The sequence below is a fragment of the Nicotiana tomentosiformis genome, chromosome 8 (genome assembly GCF_000390325.3).
Source record: "Nicotiana tomentosiformis chromosome 8, ASM39032v3, whole genome shotgun sequence".
NCBI lineage: Eukaryota > Viridiplantae > Streptophyta > Magnoliopsida > Solanales > Solanaceae > Nicotiana > Nicotiana tomentosiformis.
The window spans coordinates 25,373,890-25,397,241 of NC_090819.1; the positions used below are offsets into that span (position 1 = coordinate 25,373,890).

At 39.4% G+C, this 23,352-nt stretch overlaps 1 protein-coding gene across 7 annotated transcripts; it reads left to right on the forward strand.

The window, feature by feature from the left end:
- Positions 1 to 837: 837 nt before the first annotated feature.
- On the forward strand, positions 838 to 23,006 carry LOC138896836 (uncharacterized). 7 transcript variants are annotated; one of them, XR_011410247.1, is made up of 6 exons: positions 838 to 1,103; positions 15,347 to 16,509; positions 16,633 to 18,449; positions 20,505 to 20,572; positions 21,784 to 22,335; positions 22,622 to 23,006. XR_011410247.1 is itself a non-coding variant. In XM_070182201.1 (5 exons), exons 4-5 carry the CDS (start codon positions 16,502 to 16,504, stop codon positions 17,369 to 17,371), a joined length of 747 nt encoding a protein of 248 aa, XP_070038302.1. In that variant the 5' UTR covers positions 838 to 1,103; positions 4,289 to 4,350; positions 15,347 to 15,408; positions 16,440 to 16,501; the 3' UTR covers positions 17,372 to 18,404. The 7 variants fall into 7 exon arrangements, 4 of the variants coding, with proteins under 4 accessions (XP_070038302.1, XP_070038300.1, XP_070038301.1 ...); XM_070182201.1 differs by lacking the exons at positions 20,505 to 20,572; positions 21,784 to 22,335; positions 22,622 to 23,006 and adding an exon at positions 4,289 to 4,350 and having other exon boundaries at positions 15,347 to 15,408; positions 16,440 to 16,509; positions 16,633 to 18,404; XR_011410249.1 differs by lacking the exons at positions 16,633 to 18,449; positions 22,622 to 23,006 and having other exon boundaries at positions 849 to 1,103; positions 15,347 to 15,408; positions 16,440 to 16,509; positions 21,784 to 22,553.
- The last annotated feature ends 346 nt before the right edge of the window (positions 23,007 to 23,352 follow it).

Sequence of the window (23,352 nt, forward strand, 5' to 3'; positions counted from 1 at the left end):
CTACCCAAACTCTCCGCCTTATGACTTAAGGCATCAACCACTACATTGGCCTTCCCGGGATGATAGAGAATGGTGATATCATAATCCTTAAGCAACTCCAACCATCTCCGCTATCGCAAATTAAGATCCTTCTGTTTAAACAAATGTTGTAGACTCCGGTGATCGGTGTAAACCTCTCCTCACATTCCTCGGTCCACCTGAACGGAGCACCATTCTGGGTGAATTTGGTCATAGATGCAACAATAGAAGAGAAACCCTTTACAAATCGGCGATAATACCCTGCCAAACCAAGGAAACTCTGGATTTCCGTAACTGAGGACGGTCTGAACCAACTCTGCACTACTTAAATCTTCTTTGGATCTACCTTGATCCCCTCGCACGAAACTATATGGACCAAAAATCCCACATAATCAAGCCAGAATTCACACTTTGAAAATTTTGCATATAACTTCTTTTCTCTCAAAGTCTAAAGCATAATCCTCAGGTGTTGTTCATGATCTTCCCGACTCCGGGAATACACTAGAATGTCGCCAATAAATACAATGACGAAAGAATCAAGATACACTACATCATATTAACCTATAGCCACACTAATTATAGACAACACTCGAAAAGTGTTGCCAAAAGTAGCTATATATGCGCTTTTAAAGCGTGGTCTTTGACTACAGTCTTTGGCCACATTTTTTAAGGCCACACTTAAAAAGCTTGTTCTTATAATTTAAATACAACACTTCTTAAGTGTTGCCAATTTACAAATTATTTGACAACGCTTATTGATTATAATGCAATATTTTTGTAGAGTTGTTTATTCTAATACCAAATGTAACACTTTATAAGCGTAACCTAGAAATTTGTTATAAAAAATTTCTCTTAAGAATTCCCCCAAATATACATTTAATGAAAATATTTTCCTCCTCTTCACCCAATACTCAAAAGGCAAAGAAATTAAATCATAAGCTCTTCTAGCCTCCTAGAATAGTACGTTTCCCATTCTTTTCTCCTACCCTAACTTTGTTGTTTTTTTTTTTCGCCGCTGCTGGATTGTTATTGCTGCTCCTTCTAGATTAATCTCACTATAGCAAATCTCCATCCCTTCTCTATTGGTTAGTATTTCTTTTACTCAAAGATTTTTCGTTTTTTTTCTTTCTATTTTTGATGAAAAAATAATCTTCTATTATGTATATACCTGGGTATGTTGGTATAGTCTTCATTTTATACTCAATGTTTTTAACTTTTTTCTAATTTCAGATTCTTGGGCTGAAAAGAAGTAATTTTATTTTATTTAATTTCTGGGTATAAGTTTTAGTTTTTTTTTTTTTTTTTTTACTAATTTCAGATTCTTGGGTTGAAAAGGAGTAATCTTTTCTATTTGATTTTTGGTATCTTTGATTGATGTTCCTTCTTATACCTAAAGTTTCAATTTGTCTAGCTTCTTATTGAATTTTTTGGGGCCGATGGATTTTTTTTTTTTTTTTTTTGCAATATTACGTATCTTTGTATAGGCTTTATTTTGTACTCAAAATTTTTAATTTTTTTCAATTTCAGATTATTGGGCTTAAATAAGTAATTTTTTTGTTTAATTTTTGGCTATCAAAGTTTTTAGTTTTATCCCTGTTTTATATTCTTGAGTTGAAAAATAAGTTATCTTTTTATTTGATTTTGGGTGTCAAAGCTTTAATCGTTTTTTGCAATGTATACGTTTACTGATATTTGTATTCGATCTAATTATACCGACAAGTTTCACAAGTAGGGCGTTATTTGCTTGATTTTGTGATTTCAAAATATTTTAAAATTGCTTTTGAATTAGGTGGTTATTTTGATTTAATTTCAGTTGTACAACCACTTTGTTTTACGTTTTACTTGAATCATTGTGCGAGAATTTTGTGAAACTGATCTAGAGTTACTTTGACCAAATAAACATGGTTGATGTGATTTTCTGGCTTCCTCGTTAATTTTGTGGTGATACTTCATTGGAAGGTTTTATTTAGTGATTGACCCTCTGGGCAAATGAGCTAAAATATTCATGTAAAATAATTATCTTTTGAGTGTAAGAGTTCATAGTTTGTAGTTATTTATGGTTGCAAATTGTTTCGCCAAAATGTAAGGGTGGCAAACTGTTAGAATATTGTTAAAGATGCTCAATAATATTTAATTATTGGATATGCTTGTATAGTTTTTCTTGTATTTTTCTTATAAAGTAAGTTGTTTCATTGAAAGCATCAAGCATGGATGAATTTGATAGGATCTGGGAGCTAGCCAATAACCAAAACATAGAGATGCTAACCCCATTAGAAGATGTTATGATATGACCTAGGAGCTAGCAAATAATCAAAAAATATACCTTAAAGAGGCTACTCTAGAGTGAGAGAGCTCAAAAAATCTAAAAAGACCGTAGAATTATTTACGTAGAACTATTTGGCATAACAAAAAAGACTAAGCAAACATCTGATTTTTAGCAAGTGGATTGGAGTTGAGACTCCATGAAAACATCCGAGGTTGCTTTCAGTCCACAGGCACCAAAAAATACAAGTTGGTAGCATCCTCCAGGTGTCTCTGATAGCTCTATCAACTCTCCAAAAATTCCAGCTCTCGACAACATCTCTGATATCTTGTGGCATCACCCATTTGAGATTGAATAAAGCTAGAAACATATGCTACATTTATACAGCTACGACACAATACAATAATATATGGTTAACTGATTCTAAGCTTCATGGGCTTAAGTTGCTGTGATGACCCAAAATGGGTCATTTTATATTTTAGAACTCGAATTTGCACTCTTAAGTTTTAAAAATCTCATTTTACCCTCCTTGATTTGCGTGCACGGTCCGGACAGTTTTCCGAAAAGCGTTTGTGTTGAAATATTAATGAAAATAAGAATTTTTGCCTTAAAAGTTGATTTTAGTTGACTTCGGTCAATATTTTTGGTAAAAGGGCTCGGATCCGTACTTTGACGGTTCCGGTAGGTCCGTATCGAATTATGGGACCTCGGCGTATGCCCGGAATTGAATTCGGAGGTCCCTAGCTTGAGTTATGAATTTCTGATGAAAATTAAAAGTTTAGAAATTATTTATTTTTAAGAATTGATTGATATTTGGCACTGCTAGTATCGGGTCCGTATTTTGGTTTCGGAGCCCGATACAGGTTCATTATGGTATTTAAGACCTGTTTGTGAAATTTGGTGAGAAACGGAGTTGATTTGACGTGATTCAGACGTCCAGTTGAGAAAATAGAAATTTTAAAGTGTTCTTGAGAACTTCATTTGATTTGGTGCTTAATTCGTAGTTCTAGGTTTTATTTTGGCGATTTGATCGCGCGAGCAAGTTCGTATGATGTTTTGAGACTTGTGTGCATATTTGGTTTGGAGCCCCAAAGGCTCGGGTGAATTTCAGATAGGCCACGGGATATTTTGGACTTTGGAAAATCTGGTTTTCTGCAGATTCTGGTATCTGGCATATCCTTCTTCGCGTTCGCGAAGAGTAAATTGATGAGGCAGGGATTTCATTCTTCGCGAACGCGAAGGCTTAGTAGCGAACGCGAAGCGATAGGGGTGTTACCCTTCGCGAACACGACAAGCCCATCGCGAACGCGTAGTGTTAGGCACTGGGGAGGGGGGGGGAGTCAGCCTTTTCTTCATCGCGATCGCGGACACTGTCTCGCGAACGCGAAGCCCAGGGAAGGGTAGCCTACGCGAACGCGAGCACTGTCTCGCGAACGCAAAGGCTTGACAGCCTATACTCTTCGCGAACGCGACAGTGCTCTCGCGAACGCGATGAGCACTATCGCCCAGCACTTAACAGAATCCAAAAACGGGATTTTTCAAGAGTCATTTCTTCCCCAAAGTATTGGTAAGTGATTCTAAACCGTTTTTTTTTTCAATTAGCCATTACATTTCTTGAATTTTCAACTAAAATCTAGAGTTTTCATGGTAGAATTAAGGGTTAGGGTAGAACTAGGAATTTCGAAATTTTGGGGATTTAGACCTCAATTTGAGGTCAGATTCCAAAACCAATTATATATTCGGGCTCGGGGATGAATGTGTATATTAACTGCTCCGGTGATCATTCTGTTGTAGTTCTTATCTCGTATTCCTCTCAGTATGTTCCCCTCCCGACCTTTCCTGTTTAGTTCTTCATTTCTTTTATTTGTATATACACTGTTAAATTGTACAGGTTAATTTGTAGGTGCCTTGCCTTAGCCTCGTCATTACTTCATCGAAGTTAGGCTCGATACTTACCAGTACATGGGGTCGGTTGTACTGATACTGCACTCTGCACTTTTTGTGCAGATTTTGATACCGGCTTAGGTTGATCGAGATTTTGCTATTGGTCCGATGTCCGGAGACTTAAGGTAGATCTGTCGGCGTTCACAAACCTTGAAGTCCCCATCTATCTTTTTTATCCTACTGTTTTCTTTCATTCAGACAGTTGTATTTCTTTCAGATTATTACTTGTAGTAAATTCTAGAATGCTCGTGAATTGTGACTCCAGATACGGGTGGTAGTAACTAATACAGTTTTATGATATTCCGCACTTATTATATTTCATCTTAGTTAATTATTGTTAATTGCAAAATGGGAATAAGGAATTGGTTTAATGATTCTCTAACGTTGGCTTGCCTAGCAAGTGAAATGTTAAGCGCCATCACGGTCCCGTCGATTGGAAATATCGGGTCGTGACAGTTGGTATCAGAGCACTAGGTTGCCTAGGTCTCACGATTCACGAGCAAGCTTAGTAGAGTCTGGAGGATAGTTACGAAGACGTCTGTGCTTATCTTCCACAGGCTATGAAGTTTAGGAACAAGTTTCATTTCTATTCTTCTCTGTCGTGCGATTTTGCTTTCTCAATACTGATTGAACTCTTCTACTCTTATTCTCTCGCAGATGGCGAGAACACGTACCGTTTCCTCAACTGAGCAGCAGCCAGAGCCTCCAGTGACAGCTCCTACGCGGGGCAGAGGTCGAGGCCGTGCCAGAGGCCGAGGCAGGGGCATGGCTCAGCCTAGGGCCCCAACAGCAGCCCCAGCAGTGGAGCCTCAGATAGAGCTTGACGAGGAGGTTCCAGCCCCGACTTTTCCTGCCGGACCAGCTCAAGTTCCGGAGGGGTTCATTGCTACCCAGTACTTCAGGACGCTTTGGTCCGTTTGGTGGGCCTTATGGAGAGTGTGTCCCAGACTGGCGCATTTCCCATGGCACCAACAGTCTCTCAGGCTAGAGGAGGAGCCCAGACTCCAGCCACCCCCGCTCCGAAGCAGATAGCTCCCCAGTATCAAGTTCCAGCAGCTCAGCCAGTCGGATTAGTTCAGCCGGTTATTGCGGCACAGGTCAAAGATGGGCCAACTATGTCTTCTGAGGCTTTATGGAGATTGGACAAGTTTACCAAGCTCTTTCCTGTTCACTTCAGTGGTGCTCCTTCAGAGGACCCCCAGGAGTATCTTGATAACTGTCACGAGGTTCTACGAAACATGGGTATAATGGAGACCAATGTGGTCGATTTTGCTGCATTTCAGATGACTGGTTCCGCCAAGATATGGTAGAGAGATTACTTGTTAACCAGACCAGCTGGGTCGCCTACTCTTACTTGGGACCATCTCTCTCAGCTCTTCATAGAGAAATTTCTGCCTATCACATTGAGAGAGGAGCATCGCCATCAGTTTGAGCGTCTCCAGCAGGGCAGTATGATTGTTACTCAGTATGAGACCCGTTTTGTGGATTTGGCCCGTCATGCTATTCTTCTGCTTTCCACAGAGAGAGAGAGAGGGTGGGGAGGTTTATTGATGGACTTGCTCATAATATCAGATTGCAGATGGCTAAGGATACTGGGAGTGAGATTTCTTTTCAGGCGGTTGTTAATGTCGCCAGACGAGTCGAAATGGTTCTTACTCAGGGAGGTCAGGGGTTTGACAAGAGACCTCATCATTCAGGTGTCAGCGGTGCCTCACCTAGAGGCAGGAGTACTTTTGGTAGAGGCCATCCTCCCAGGCCATTTCATTCAGCGCTCCAGGCATCCCACGGTACCTCAGGTGGTCGTGGTCCTCGGATGCATTATTCCGACCAGCTAGCCTACAGTGCACCACCAGCTCCTATTAGTGCACCTCCACTCCAGAGTTATCAGGGTGGTTATTCAGGTCGACAGGGTCAGTTTCAGGGTCAGCAGTCATAGCAGCCGAGGTTATGTTATACTTGTGGTGATCCGAGGCACATTTCTAGATTTTTCCCTCGGGTAACGGGCAGTTCACAGCATCAGAGTTCTCGTGCCATGGTTCTGGCACCAATTGCTGCACCACCTGCTCAGCCAGCCAGAGGCAGGGGATAGCTAGCCAGAGGTAGAGGCCAAACTATTAGAGGTGGAGGTCAGGCCGTTAGAGGTGGAGACCAGCCAGTTAGAGGTCATCCTAGGGACGTAGTTCAGGGTGGTGGGGCCCAGCCCCGGTGTTATGCTTTTCCAGCCAGGCCTGAGGCTGAGTCATCTAATGCTATTATCACAGGTACTGTTTCAAGTTGCAGTAGAGATGCTTCAGTTCTATTAGATCCGGGATCTACTTACTCCTATGTGTCATCCTATTTTTCTTCCTATTTGGTTGTGCCCCGTGATTCTTTGAGTTCTCATGTGTATGTGTCCACACCAGTGGGAGATGCTATTATTGTAGATCATGTTTATCGTTCATGTGTGGTCACCATTGAGAGTCTTGAGACTCGTGTGGATCTTCTACTTCTCGACATGGTTGATTTTAATGTGATACTAGGTATGGATTGGCTGTCACCTTATTATGCTATATTAGATTGTCACGCCAAGACAGTGACCTTAGCCTTGCAATGGTTGCCTCTATTAGAGTGGAGATAGAATCTTGGCCATCCTGCCAGCAGGGTTATCTCTTATGTGAAGGCTTGGCATATGGTCGAGAAGGGGTGTCTAGCTTATTTGGCCTATGTCCACGATTCTAGTGCGGAGGTTCCTCCCATAGATTCAGTGCCAGTTGTTCGTGAGTTTCCAGAGGTATTTTCTGCAGCTGCATTGATTTGGCTCCGGGCACTCAGCCTATTTCCATTCTGCCATATCGCATGGCCCCGCCAGAGTTGAAAGAATTGAAGGAGGAGTTGCAAGATTTGCTTGATAAGGGCTTCATTAGAACTAGTATCTCTCCTTAGGGTGCACCTGTGTTGTTTGTGAAGAAGAAAGATGGATCGATGAGGATGTGTATAGATTATCGGCAGTTGAACAATGTTGCCATCAAGAACAAATATCCATTGCCGAGGATAGATCATTTATTTGATCAGCTTCAAGGTGCAAAGGTGTTTTCAAAGATTGATTTGAGATTTGGCTACCATCAGTTGAGGATTAGGGCATCCGATGTTCCTAAGACAACTTTTCGGACTCGGTATGTGCATTATGAGATTCTAGTGATGTCATTTGGGCTGACAAATGTCCCAACAGCATTCATGGATTTGATGAACCGGGTGTTCAAACCCTACTTAGATTCCTTTATGGTTGTGTTTATTGATGATATCTTGATCTACTCCCACAGTCGAGAGGATTATGAGCAGCACCTTCGGATCGTTCTTCTGACTCTGAAAGACAGCCGTTTATATGCTAAGTTCTCAAAATACGAGTTTTGGTTGAGTTTAGTTGCTTTCTTAGGTCACGTTGTATCAGCAAAGGTTATTCAAGTGGATCCTAAGAAGATTGAGGCAGTTCAGAATTGGCCTAGACCCACATCAGCTATAGAGATCCGTAGTTTCCTGGGTTTGGCGGGCTATTACCGTCGATTTGTGGAGGGGTTTTCATCCATAGCAGCCCCGTTGACCAGATTGACCCATAAGGGTGCCCCGTTCAGGTGGTCAGACGAGTGTGAAGCGAGCTTTCAAAATCTCAAGACCGCTTTGACTACGACACCGATATTGGTTTTACCCACAGGTTCAGGATCTTATACAATGTATTGTGACGCATCTCGTATTGGTCTGGGTGCGGTATTGATGTAGGGTAGCAAGGTTATTGCATATGCTTCGCGGCAGGTGAAGGTTCACGAGAAGAATTACCCTGTTTATGATCTAGAGCTGGCAGCCATTGTTCACGCGCTGAAGATTTGGAGGCACTATCTTTACAGCATGCCATTTGAGGTATTCACTAATCATCGGAGCTTGCAGTATTTGTTCAAGAAGAAGGAACTCAATTTGAGGTTGATGAGGTGGCTGGAGCTATTGAAAGACTATGATATCACCATATTGTATCATCCCGAGAAGGCCAACGTGGTGGCCGACGCTTTGAGTAGAAAGTTAGTCAGTGTGGGTAGCCTTGCATATATTCCAGTTAGTGAGAGACCGCTTGCATTGGATGTTCAGGCCCTGGCCAACCAGTTCGTGAGGTTAAATGTTTCTGAGCCCAACAGTGTTCTAGTTTGTACAGTTGTTCGGTCTTCTTTGTTTGAGCGCATCAGAAATTGGCAGGATGACGATCCTCATTTACTTGTCCTTAGAGACACAGTGCGGCACGGTGGTGCCAAGCAGGTTACTGTTGGAGATGCCGGAGTTTTGAGGATGCAAGGTCGTATTTGTGTGCCTAATGTGGATGGACTTCGTGAGTTGATCCTTGAGGAGTCCCACAACTCCCGGTATTCTATTCATCCGATCGCCTCCAAGATGTATCAGGACTTGAGGCAGCATTATTGGTGGAGGCGAATGAAGAAGGACATAGTTGCCTATGTAGCTCGGTGCCTAAATTGTCAGCAGGTGAAATACGAGCATCAAAGACCCGGTGGTTTGCTTCAGCAGATGGAGATTCCTAATTGGAAGTGGGAGCGTATCACTATGGACTTTGTTGTTAGACTCCCACTGACTCAGAGGAAGTTCGACGCAGTGTGGGTTATTGTTGATAGGCTGACTAAGTCATCGCACTTCATTCCTGTGGTAGTTACCTATTCCTCGGAATAGTTAGCAGAGATTTATATTCGTGAGATCGTCCGTCTTCACGGTGTGCCCGTGTCTATCATTTCTAATTGAGGCACGCAGTTTACTTCACACTTTTGGAGGGCAGTTCAGCGTGAGTTGGGTACGCGGGTTGAGTTGAGCACAACATTTCATCCTCACACGGACGGGTAGTCCGAGCGTACTATTCAGATCTTGGAAGATATGCTACGCTCTTGTGTTATAGACTTCGGAGGATCGTGGGATCAGTTTTTGCCCCTTGCAGAGTTCGCCTACAACAACAGCTACTGGTCGAGCATTCAGATGGCTCCCTGTGAGGCATTTATGATAGGCGGTATCGGTCGCCAGTTGGGTGGTTCGAGCCGGGAGATGCTCGGTTGTTGGGCACAGACTTAGTACAGGATGCCTTGGATAAGGTCAAGATTATTTAGGATAGACTTCGCACAGCTTAGTCCAGGCAGAAGAGTTATGCCGACCGTAGAGTTCGTGATGTTGCATTCATGGTCGGAGAGAGAGTGTTACTTCGTGTATCACCCATGAAGGGTGTAAAGAGGTTCGGAAAGAAGGACAAGTTGAGCCCTAGATATATCGGACCTTTTGAGATTCTGGAGAGAGTGGGAGATGTGGCTTACAGGCTTGCGTTGCCACCTAGTTTAGAAGCTGTTCATCTGGTATTCCATGTGTCCATGCTTTGAAAGTATCACGACGATCCGTCTCATGTGTTAGATTTCAGCTCTGTCCAATTGGACAAGGATTTGACTTACAAAGAGGAGCCGATGGCAATTCTAGCCCGATTAGTTCACCTGTTGAGATCAAAGAGTTACCCTTCAGTTCGAGTGCAGTGGAGCGGTCAGCCTATTGAGGCAGCTACTTGGGAGTCCGAGTCTAATATGCGGAGTAGATATGCCCACCTTTTCACCAGCCCAGGTACTTTTCTATATCCGTTCAAGGACGAACGGTTGTTTTAGAAGTGGAGAATGTGATGACCCAAAAAGGGTCATCTTATGTTTTAGAACTCGAATCTGCACTCTTAAGCCTTAAAAATCTCATTTTTAACCTCCTCAATTTGCGTGCGCAATCCGCGCAGGTTTCCGGAAAGCCTTTGTGTTGAAAAACTAATGAAAATAAGAATTTTTGCTTTTGAAGTTAATTTTTGTAGATTTTGGTCAGCATTTTTGGTAAACAGGCCTGAATCCGTGCTTTGACGGTACCGGTAGGTTCGTATCGAATTATGGGACCTGAGCGTATGCCCGTAATCGAATTCGGAGGTCCCTAGCTTGAGTTATGAATTTTTGATGAAAATTAAAAGTTTGAAAATTATTTGTTTTTAAGAATTGATTGATATTTGGCACTGTTAGTATCGGGTCCGTATTTGGGTTTCGGATCCCGGTACAGGTTCATTATGGTATGTAAGACTTGTCTGTGAAATTTGGTGAGAAACGGAGTTGATTTGACGTGATTCAGACGTCCAGTTGAGAAAATAGAAATTTTAAAGTGTTCTTGAGAATTTTATTTGATTTGGTGCTAAATTCGTAGTTCTAGATGTTATTTTGGCGATTTGATCGTGCGAGCAAGTCCGTATGATATTTTGAGACTTGTGTGCATGTTTGGTTTGAATCCCGGAGGGCTTGGGTGAGTTTCGGATAGGCCACGGGATGTTTTGGACTTTGGAAAATCTGGTTTTCTGCAGATTCTGGTGTCTGGCATATCCTTCTTCGCGTTCGCGAAGCTCCTCTCGCGAATGCGAAGAGTAAACTATTGAGGCATGGATTTCTTCTTCGCGAACGCGAAATGTTGGAGGCGTTACCCTTCGCGAATGCGACAAGCCCATCGCGAACAAGTAGTGTTTGGCACCAGAGAGGGGGAGTCAGCCTTTTCTTCATCGCGAACGCGGACGCTGTCTCGCGAACGCGAAGCCTAGGGAAGGGTAGCCTACGCGAAGACGAGCAGTGTCTCGCGAACGCGAAGGCTTGGCAGCCTATACTCTTCGCGAACGGGACAGTGCTCTCGTGAACGCGATGAACACTGTCGCCCGACACTTAACATAATCCAAACACGGGATTTACCCAAAAATTCATTTTTTCTCAAAAACCAAATGGTGTGAGGCGATTTTTCAAGAGTCATTTCTTCCCCAAAGTGTTGGTAAGTGATTCTAATCCATTTTCTTTCAATTACCCATTACATTTCTTGAATTTTCAACCTAAAATATAGAGTTTTCATGGTAGAATTAGGGGTTAGGGTAGAACTAGGAATTTCAGAAATTTGGGGATTTAGACCTCAATTTGAGGTCGGATTCCAAAACCAATTATATATTCGGGCTCGGGGATGAATGGGTAAATGAATTTTGGTCCGAAGCTTGGGTTTTGACCAAGCGGGCCCGGGGTCGATTTTTTGACTTTTTGGAGGAAAATTTGGGAAATTTAATTTATGTAATATAATTGATTCCTTTAGAAGTATTTGATATTATTAAGTCATTTTTGAATAGATACGAGTGGTTTGGAGGTGAATCCCAAAGGAAAAGCTGTGATTGAGAATTAAGTGGCCTTCAGAGTGAGGTAAGTGTTGTGTCTAACCCTGACTTGAGGGAATTGGGAACCTTAGATTACTTGTTAAGTGAAATCCATGTGAGTGGCGTATATGTGAGGTGACGAGTACTTATGCGCCGCCAATTTACTTGTTTTCTATGTTTCTCTGTTTTTCTGATAGTCTTTTTCTTATGCCAAATTGCTACGTGTTACACTAGTGTTGTTCAATTTGTCGTTCTTATTATGTTTACGGATTTTCTGGTGATAATTGAGTTTTTATTTCAAAGTTGAGATTGATATTATGGAACCAAATGTTGAATTAGGGTTTGTACTTGTTATTCTATCTTCTTGTTGTTATTATTTATGCATTGCATTATGGAAAGTGAGAGTGTTAATACAAGAAGGGTGATGCCGTGCCATATTGTGAGTGTTAATGCACGAAGTGGGAGCGTATCACTAAGGACTTTGTTGTTAGACTCCCACGGACTAAGAGGAAGTTCGACGCCGTGTGGGTTATTGTGGATAGGTTGACTAAGTTAATGCACTTCGTTACTGTGGCAGTTACCTATTCCTCGCAATAGTTAACAGAGATTTATATTCGTGAGATCGTCCGTCTTCACGGTGTGCCCGTGTTTATCATTTCTGATCGAGGTACGCAGTTTACCTCGCATTTTTGGAGGGCAGTTCAGCGTGAGTTGGGTACGCGGGTTGAGTTGAGCACAACATTTCATCCTCACACGGACGGGTAGTCCGAGTGTACTATTCAGATCTTGGAGGATATGCTCCGCGCTTGTGTTATAGACTTCGGAGGATCGTGGGATCAATTTTTGCCCCTTGCAGTGTTCGCCTACAACAACAGTTACCGGTCGAGCATTCAGATGGCTCCCTGTGAGGCATTATATGGTAGGCAGTGTCGGTCGCCAGTTGGATGGTTCGAGCCGGGAGAGGCTCGGTTGTTGGGCACAGACTTAGTACAGGATGCCTTGGATAAGGTCAAGATTATTTAAGATAGACTTCGCACAGCTTAGTCCAGGCAGAAGAGTTATGCCGACCGTTGAGTTCGTGATGTTGCATTCATGGTCGGAGAGAGAGTGTTACTTCGGGTATCACCCATGAAGGGTGTAATGAGGTTCGAAAGAAGGGCAAGTTGAGCCCTAGGTATATCAGAGCTTTTGAGATTCTGGAGAGAGAGAGAGATGGCTTACAGGCTTGCGTTGCCACCTAGTTTAGAAGCTGTTCATCCTGTATTCTATGTGTCCATGCTTTGAAAGTATCACGGCGATCTGTCCCATTTGTTAGATTTTAGCTCTGTCCAATTGGACAAAGATTTAGACTTACGAAGAGGAGCCGGTGACAATTCTAGCCCGGCAAGTTTACCAGTTGAGATCAAAGAGTTACCCTTCAGTTCGAGTGCAGTGGAGCGGTCAGCCTATTGAGGCAGCTACTTGGGAGTCCGAGTCCGATATGCAAAGTATATATCCCCACTTTTTCACCAGCCCGGGTATTTTTCTATATCCGTTTGAGGACGAACGGTTGTTTTAGAGGTGGAGAATGTTATGACCTAAAAGGGGTCATCTTATGTTTTAGAACTCAAATCTGCGCTCTTAAGCATTAAAATCTCATTTTTACCCTCCTCAATTTGCGTGCGCAGTCCGGCAGGTTTCCGGAAAGCTTGTGTGTTGAAAAACCTTAAAAGTTGATTTCGGTCAATATTTTTGGTAAACGGGCCCGAATCCGTACTTTGTCGGTCCCTGTAGGTCCGTATCGAATTATGGGACCTGGGCGTATGCCCGTAATCGAATTCGGAGGTCCCTAGCTTGAGTTATGAATTTTTGATGAAAATTAAAAGTTTGAAAATTATTTATTTTTAAGAATTGATTGATATTTGGCACTGTTAGTATCGGGTCCGTATTTGGGTTCTGGATCTCGGTACAGGTTCATTATGATATGTAATACCTGTCTGTGAAATTTGGTGAGAAACGGAGTTGATTTGACGTGATTCGGACGTCCAGTTGAGAAAATAGAAATTTTAAAGTGTTCTTGAGAATTTCATTTGATTTGGTGCTAAATTCGTAGTTCTAGATGTTATTTTGGCGATTTGATCGCGCGAGCAAGTCCGTATGATGTTTTGAGACTTGTGTGCATGTTTGGTTTGGATCCCCGAGGGCTTGGGTGAGTTTCGGATAAGCCACGAGATGTTTTGGACTTTAGAAAATCTGGTTTTCTGCAGATTCTGGTGTCTGGCATGTCCTTCTTCGCGTTCGCGAAGGTCCTCTCGCGACCGTGAAGAATAAACTGTTGAGACATGGATTTCTTCTTCGCGAATGCGAAGCGTTGGGGGCGTTACCCTTCGCGAATGCGACAAGCCCATCGTGGACGCGTAGTGTTAGGCACCAGAGAGGGGGAGTCAGCCTTTTCTTCATCGCGAACGCGGACACTGTCTCGCGAACGCGGCCCAGGGAAGGGTAGCCTATGCGAACGCGAGCACTGTCTCGCGAACGCGAAGGCTTGGCAGCCTATACTCTTCGCGAACGTGACAGTGCTCTCGCGAACGCGATGAACACTATCGCCCAGCACTTAACATAATCCAAACACGGGATTTAGCCAAAAATTTATTTTTATCAAAACCCAAACGGTGTGAGGCGATTTTTCAAGAGTCATTTCTTCCCCAAAGTGTTGATAAGTGATTCTAAACCGTTTTTTTTTCAATTACCCATTACATTTCTTGAATTTTCAACCTAAAATCTAGAGTTTTAATGGTAGAATTAGGGGTTAGGGTAGAACTAGGAATTTCGGAAATTTGGAGATTTAGACCTCAATTTGAGGTCGGATTCCAAAACCAATTATATATTCGGGCTCGGGGATGTATGAGTAAATGGATTTTGGTCCGAACCTCGGATTTTGACCAAGCGGGTCCGGGGTCGATTTTTTGACTTTTTGGAAGAAAATTTGGGAAATTTAATTTATGCAATATAATTAATTTCTTTAGCAGTATTTGATATTATTGAGTCATTTTTGAATATATACGAGTGGTTTGGAGGTGAATCCCAAAAGAAAAGCTGTGATTAAGAATTAAGTGGCCTTCGTAGCGAGGTAAGTGTTGTGTCTAACCCTGACTTGAGGGAATTAGGAACCTTAGATTACTTTTTAAGTGAAATCCATATGAACGGCGTATATGTGAGGTGATGAGTACTTATGCGCCGCCAATTTACTTATTTTCCATGTTTCTCTATTTTTCTTATATTGTCTTTTTCCTATGCCAAATTGCTACGTGTTATACTAGTGTTGTTCAGTTTATCGTTCTTATCATGTTTACGGATTTTCTGGTGATAATTTAATTTTTATTTCAAAGTTGAGATTGATATTATGGAACCAAATGTTGAAGTAAGGTTTTTACTTGTTATTCTATCTCCCTGTTATTATTTATGCATTGCATTATGGTTAGGGAGAGTGTTAATGCACGAAGGGTGATGCCGTGCCATATTGTGAGTGTTAATGCACGAAGGGTGATGTCGTGTCATGATATGAGAGTTAATGCATGAAGGGTGATGCCGTGTCGTTTCTATTAATTTTATAGTGATATTGAGAGTAAAAGCACGAAGGGTGATGCCGTTCATTTTTCCTTACTGTATTCACTATTACTGTTGATTCATGGTATATTGACTGCTCCGATGATCATTCTGTTGTAGTTTTTTATCTCGTATTCCCCTCAGTTTGTTCCCCTCCCGACCTTCTGTTTAGTTCTTCATTTCTGTTATTTGTATATACACTGTTAAATTGTACATGTTGATTTGTAGGTGCCTTGATTTAGCCTCGTCACTACTTCGTCGAGGTTAGGCTCGACACTTACCAGTACATAGGATCGGTTGTACTGATATTGCACTCTGCACTTTCTGTGCAGATTTTGATACCAGCTCAGGTTGATTGAGATTTTGCTATTGGTCCGCTGTCCGGAGACTCAAGGTAGATCTGTCGGCGTTCACAGACCTTGAAGTCCCCGTCTATCTTTTATATCCTACTGTTTTCTTTCATTCAGACAATTGTATTTCTTTCAGACTATTACTTGTAGTAAATTCTAGAATGCTCGTGAATTGTGACTCCAGATCCGGGTGGTAGTAACTAATACAGTTTTATGATATTCCGCACTTATTATATTTTATCTTTGTTAATTATTGTTAATTACTGAATGGGAATATGGAATTGGTTTAATGATTTTCTAACGTTGGTTTGCCTAGCAAGTGAAATGTTAGGCGCCATCACGATCCCGTCGGTGGAAAATTTCAGGTCGTGACAGTTGCATCTGTTTAACAAGCTGGAAGCTTATCCTACGTAGGTTGTCCTGTGTTAGACAAGCATTCGTTAGTGCTAACCAGCTGAAACATATCACTTTTGGTGGGAGTTTTGTTCTCCAAATTAGTTTCTATGGCCAAGAATCTAATTTACCGTTGGACTCCTATTGTTTCAAAATTTTGATCATATATGTTTTGGTATCTTTGTATTGTCTTCTAGTTATTTTTATACTTAATTTTTAGATTTTTCTAGTTTCGGATTAATCTGGCTGAAAAAATAATCTTTATTTTTGTATAATTTCTAGGTAAATTTGTAAAGTCTTTGTTTGTACTCAAGTATTTAACTTTTTTTTTTTCTAATTTCATATTCTTATGCTAAAAAAAGAGTAATTATGTTTTTAAATTTTTGGGCATCAAAGTTTTCTTTTAGTAATTTCAGAATATGGCTAGTTCTAGAGTTTCTTCTTTAGAGTTGATGAAATCAGAAATAGCTAGTTAGATATTTATATCTAAACTTTTTGTATTTATTTAATCTTTATACGTACAATACAACTTTTAGGTGTCATTATACTTGCCAATATGCTCATGACAATTTTTTGTGCGTAAAAGTATTATATTACCTTCATGAAATACTTGGTTTATAATTTTATTACTTGTTGTCATTGTTTTGTGGATCCTATTAATGTTCTCCTTTTCTCCAAGAAGATTAGTCACGCTCAGGTAGATCTGTGGTGGACTTGAAGTTGGGTTTGCTTAGCATAAGTGTCATGACGAGGTAAGAAAGTCTTATTGGTTTACAATGCATTAGTTTGCAAATTCACTCTTGACGTTTCCGATTTATTTTATAGTCAATGCTTAAATGATTATATATTTGAAGTCTAATAAATTTAATTTTTAGGAATTCAAATGTTCCATCCAAGGAATGGATAGATTTACCAAGGTATAGCAAAGAGTATGTCGATGGTGTTCAATCTTTCTTAGATTTTACTTACTCTTATGGAGATCCTCAAGGCGAAGAAATTCAATGCACATGTACAAAGTGTTGTAATATCCGATGGACTCAAAGGAATGTAGTGTATGATCATCTAATATGCTATGAATTTATTCAAGGTTATACAAGATGGATTAATCATGGGGAATGGGATATTCCGATGAATGTTAATTGTGACATGAATGATAATGTTTACTCGTACGATGATATTGATGGGTTGTTGAATGATCAATTTAGAGATGTTGCACATGATGGAGGAGTGTATGAAGGTCCAAATGAAGATGCCAATAAATTCTATAACTTAGTTGATGAGGCAAGCCAAGAACTATATCCTGGTTGTAAAGGATTCTATAGATTATGTTTCATAATCCGTCTGTATTTGTTGAAGTATCTGCATGGATGGAGCAATGCATCTTTCACTTCTCTTTTAGAGTTATTAAAAGAGGCGATGCCTGAGTTGAACATTTCTATATCTTACAATAAATCCAAATTTATGGTAAAGGATCTCGGTCTTGATTATGAAAAAATTGATGCATGTCCCAATGATTGCATGTTATTTAGGAATGGCCATAAGGATGATGAATATTGTCATGTCTGTGGAGCTTCTCAATATGTTAAATATCCTGAAGTAGATAGCGAGTTTTAGGCTTCCAAAAAAGGTTATCGTGTTCCAGCGAAAATTTTGAGACACTTCCCATTAATTCCTAGACTCAAAAGGCTATTTATGTGCTCAAAGACAGCAGATACATTGAGGTGGCATGATGATGAGCGTTCTAAATATGGAAAGTTAAGGTATCCTGCTGATGGGAAAGCATGGAAAGACTTTGATAGCTTGCATTCAGAATTCGCAAGGGATTCTCGCAATTTGAGACTTGGCTTGGCAAGTGATGTGTTCAATCCATTTCGAACCATGAGCATATCTCATAGCACATGGCCAGTTATTTTAATGGTGTATAATTTGCCTCCTTGGATGTGCATGAAACCAAAATAATGTATGCTTTCTTTGCTTATACCTGGGCCACGATCACCTGGAAATGACATTGACGTTTATTTACAACCATTAATAGAAGAGTTAAATGTATTGTGGTAGTCCGGGGTAGAAACATATGATGCTTCAAGAGATCAAACCTTTCAAATATGAGCAGCTCTTTTATGAACAATCAGTGACTTTCCTGCATATGCTATGTTATCCGGTTGGAGTACAAAGGGAAAGTTGGCTTGCCCTTGTTGTAATTATGGCACTAATTCTCGTTATATTAAACATAGTCGAAAAATGTGTTATATGGATCATCGTGTTTTTCTACCTATGGATCATCCGTGGAGATCTAATAAAAGGTCTTTCAATGGAAAAACAGAATTTAGGCCTCCCCCGCCTTTGTTAAAGGGAACTGATGTGCTTAATAACTTACGAAAGTTTAACAATGTATTTGGGAAGAAGTGAAAGAGAACAAATGATGGCCCTCGGAAAAAAAGGTTATTTTTTTTCGAATTACCTTATTGGCAGCACAACTCGTTACGTCATAACCTTGATGTAATGCATATAGAGAAAAATATAGTGGATAATGTAATTGGAGCTCTTTTGCACATTCCTGGCAAGACAAAGGATCATGCAAATGCTCGTTATGATCTGAAAGAGATGGGCATTAGGAAGAACCTCCAACCAAAGGATACAAATGATGGCAAGAGAACAAAGTTTGCAAAAGCATGCTTCTCAGTGACCAATGGTGAGAAATCAGTTTTCTGTGGTGTTTTAAAGACATCAAAGCTACTTGATGGTAGTGCTTCCAATATATCTAGGTGTGTGCAGCTAGATGAAAGAAAATTATCTGGTTATAAAACCCATGATGCCCACTTCATGTTACATTACATGTTGCCAATACCAGTTAAAAGCATACTTCCTGATCATGTTGCTATCCCTTTGATTCGTCTAAGTTCTTTCTTTCACCGTTTATGTCAAAAAGTTATCACAATGGAAGAGCTAGATTGCTTGGAAGTAGAGATTAGAGAAACAACGAATCAATTGGAAAGAATTTTTCCTCCAACTTGTTTTGATATAATGATTCATTTGCCTATTCATTTGGCGAATGAGGTAAGGTTAGGGTGTCCAGTTCAAAATGGATGGATGTATCCGCCTGAAAGATATATGTGTACATTAAAATCATATATTCGCAACAGAAATTATCCAGAAGGATCTATTGTTTAGGCATATTTGGTTGAAGAGTGTTTGACTTTATGTTCTAGATACTTACATGGAGGTGTAAAGACTCGATTTAATCGAAGACCCAGAAACAATGATGAATATGATTCAATTAATGCACAAGCTTCCAGTTTGTTCCCTAATACAGGTTGTCCTTTAGGAGCGAAAAAGAGTGATCCAATTGTTTTAGATGACAGGTTACTAAATCAGGCATATATATACTTATTGAACAATTGTGATGAAGTTCAAGAATATAAAAGGCAATTTAATTACTTATAGCATTTATTTATGTAGATTGTTATTAAATTACTTTATTTATCATTTTACTAACAAATAAAAATACTTGTTGTGTAGAGAATATGAGGTTGTGTTTAGTAATCAGAGACGAGGATCTAAATGGAGCAAGACTAAGAAGCATAGTCAAAACTTCTCTCAATGGTTTGAAACTCGTTCTTTGAAAGAGGATGTGCCTATAAAACAATTGTCCATCGGACCAAATTCAATTGCTAAAAGTTATTCTGGGTATCTCATTAATGGATATAGATTCCATACGAGGCAGCGTGATGCAAGGCGTAAAACACAAAATAGCGGTGTTACATTAGTCGTCCTAACTACAAGTTTTGCAAGCTCAAAAGATAAAAGTCCGATTGACGCAAATTTGACTTATTATGGTAGAATAGTTGATATAGTTGAGTTAGACTATTATGACCATTTTAAGGTTATCTTATTTAAGTGCGACTGGTATGAGGTTGAAGAAAATATTTATGGCCTCACTTATGTCTACTTCAACAAGAAATGTTACCAGGACGAGCCTTTTGTCCTAGCATCTCAAGTACGCCAATGCTTCTACTTGTTTAGCATAAGTGATGAACTTGAATCTAATATCCCGCATTGTTAAGAAAATGAGCCATCTGAATATTTGGTTAGCCCAACTAAATCGGAGAATAATGATGAAGTTGTCTTAGTAAGGAGTGATGTTCTAGCAACCATTCTTGATGTACCTCCAGAAGGATTTCTAGCACAGCGACTTGAAATTGAATCGGATGAAGAGTTTGATTTTGAAGACACGTCATGAGTTTTATTCTAATTCAAATAGAAAATATCTTAGCCATTTTTTGATTAATAGCTAGAGACACATTAAAGACTATTGCTTTAGATTTAAATTGATGTTGTCTATTTCGTCAAGTTCAATATTGAATATTTTCTTGTTAATCGATTTCTTCTATGTGCACATATATTTTTTTCTCATATATTTTCAAAGTGTCCCTTTTGGTACTAGTAGAAATTACTTGATTGGTTATTCTTTGACTCTGTCTAGTTAATATAGATAGTTTTATGTTTAAAGTATTTTGCTCTTGATTTCTGAGGCATTTGGGTTATTATTAAGTTTGCCTCAATTTATTTGAGGAACCATATTGTATCATATATGGATTGAGAATTTGTCCTCTAGTTTTGAACTAAATATCTAGAGAAGTGAACGTGAGTAAGTAGAAATTATGCTTCCGAATTTGTATTGTCCTATTACATGGAGTATTAAAGCAAGTTTTAATGTATACACATATTTGTTTTTTATTATTATCAGGTGACGTACATACAACTAAAGAAGATAGTGGACTAACAAATTTTAAGGAACCAAGAGATATCGAACAGGTATCTTTATAACTTTGTTTATTTATATATGCTCTAGAATCTTCTTTCTCTTTTATCTTTGCTTTTCAGTGGTCGGAGATGAAGTAATTATTTCGGGTTTAAGATGGAATTTGGTATTGTATCTGTTATTCTGGGGCTCCATTCACAAGAATCCGGACAAATTTCAAATCTCTCACTTTGAAAACTTTTGCTTCTTTGTGGACAGCAACAAAAATAAGTTCGAACTCAGTTGTACTGTATTTCCCCAAACTGATACATTTATTAAATGGTCATTCTTTTGCTTCTTCTCTTAGATGATCTTCTTGGTTCATCAAAGTTCAAAATTTTGAGATTTGCAGCAAAATTGTCAACTCTAATAGACTCTGTAGCATAATAAAAGGATGATCTTGGTTGTGAAAGTTGTATTTTTTGCATAGTAGAAGAAGGGTTTTTCTTCTTGCAGGCAGAGGTTTTATGGGGTTTGGATTTGCTCATGTCTTTTAGCTTGTAGAACCAAGCATTTGGTAGCATATCTGAAAATCTAAATTTGTGATTTCCCATTAAACAATACCTTTCCTTCTTTCTTTCTTTTGTTTCACTCAGAGATGGTTGGTTTAAGACTTACATCTAAAGAATGAAAAGTTGTGTGAAATAAGCAGAAGATATATAATGTTGAAATAAGGTAGGGGTCCCTTATATATTGATAAAGTATGGCACGAATAAGCAAAAGAATGACCATTCATTTATTGTACTACTACTCAAACTGATACATTTGGAAAATATTAATTAATTTATCACAATAAGATCACTGGTGCCAGAAGAAAGAGATGTTTTAGTTAACCTTTATTTGTTTCTGGTGTATTGGCAATGTATGTGTAAGAGTTTTGACATGTGACTAGAGTTGGTTTATTTCGCCTCTGTCTCAAGTTGTTTCCTTGTTGCATTTTCATCAACTTTGAGATTTTGCATATCTTATCTTCCCTGGAATATCAGTTTATACTTTTTGTGTTGGGCTTCTTAATGGTTTGATAATGTGGATATACCCTCCCCAGACCCCACGGTATGGGATAATACTGAGTATGTTGTTATTGTAGTTGTTGTTGTATCCAAGAAAATAAATGTAGACTAGGGGTTGTTATGTATCTAATTTCTTAAATATTTACCTTCTCACATACTGTTATATATTCTTACTAGTTGTTGGGCTAAAGTAATTTAATTGTTTTTGTATGTAGGATGAATCAAGCGGCAATTCTTAAGAAAAAAGTTTTGAATCCAAACAAAGCTCAAAGTCCAATGAAGAATATAGGTTTTGATTTCCAATACCGATCAAGTGCCGAGTTAGCCAAAAAAATTCAGATTAAGAGAGAAAATCTTGCTAGTGATCGCAAGGACAAAGCTGCGAAAGAGCAGGCATTACTTGGAGTTAAAAGGAAGAATCATATGCCTCCAACATCAGAAGGACAAAGTAGACAGAGTTTAACTCAATCCGATGAGTCAGTCAAAAGTTAGGAAGGAGTAAATTGCCTATGTACAAATCAATTCAATCGCCTTCAAGGGAAGATCTGAACACTTCACTTAATATTGCAAGAAAAGGACAAAGTAAACAAAGGTTAATTCAATTGGAGGAGCCCATTCAAAAATAAGGAATGAGTAAATTACCTATACACACATCCATGTTCCAATCATCTTCAAAGGTAGATCGTAACATTTTCCGTATGATTGGAAGAACACAAGGTGAAGGAGAGAAATTACTTGATATCCAGGAGCTACAAAATTGCAAAAAGGTAAAGACAAACTCAGTCCTACCATCGACGAATCTTAATCAATTTATTGAAAAATATGGGATACACGTTGGTGGTGAAAAATATCCTCGTAAGTTATTGTTAGTTCTAGACAATTAACTCTAAGAATAAGCTCTTGCTCGTATTGTTTTGTTGTGTGTTTCTTTTGTTCGATTGAAGGGATTTTCACATAAAGAACATTAATCTAACCTGACTTGTTGAAACTTATTTTAGTGTTCATTCTATCTTGACTTGTAAGTGATGTTCAGTAATATTTCTTTTTTGATAGTCTGAACTTCAAAATCATCAAAGTTCCGGAGAAACACCAGATGATGCATTTAGGGTTGTGTTTGGAAAAGAGCAGCCTGGTCGGATTAGATGCTATGGTAGATCGGTCACTATAAGCTCTCTGAAAAAAGATGATGAAATCAACTAGCTTAAACAAAAGCATGCTAATGAAATGATTTCTCTGAAAGAAGAAATGAAGGAAATCATGAGAGAAGAAATGCGAAACTTTTGTATTCAGTTGGTACGAAATAACCCTAGACTGGATATTCATGATATACAAGGGTGTGCCGGATCTAATCTTCCTTCACCTGTTGATGCAAGTAGTGCACGAGCTATGAGGCCAAAATCTACCACATTCTTCTGGCTCAACTCATGCTCCGAGTTTTACTGACTTTTAGCTACTTGATTTGCTTTGTTGTATTTTCAAATCATGGAATTAATCATGTACTTTAACTTGTTTTCTATATCTGTTTCTTTCTCCCATTTATTGGTATATAGAGTCAGATTGTTGGTATATATATGCTAATAGTACAAAGAGGTGAAGAGGACTATAAAAAGTTTTATGAAATGACTTGATATTTTAAATTGAATATCGAAAAGCTACTTGAATTTGATGCATGCACCTCATCTTGTACAATAATTTGCTTATCTGTAGTCGTTTTGGAGCAAATTGTCATAGATTAAAACATTAGGACTACTTTCATTGAGGTATATTGGGGAAAATTTATTATT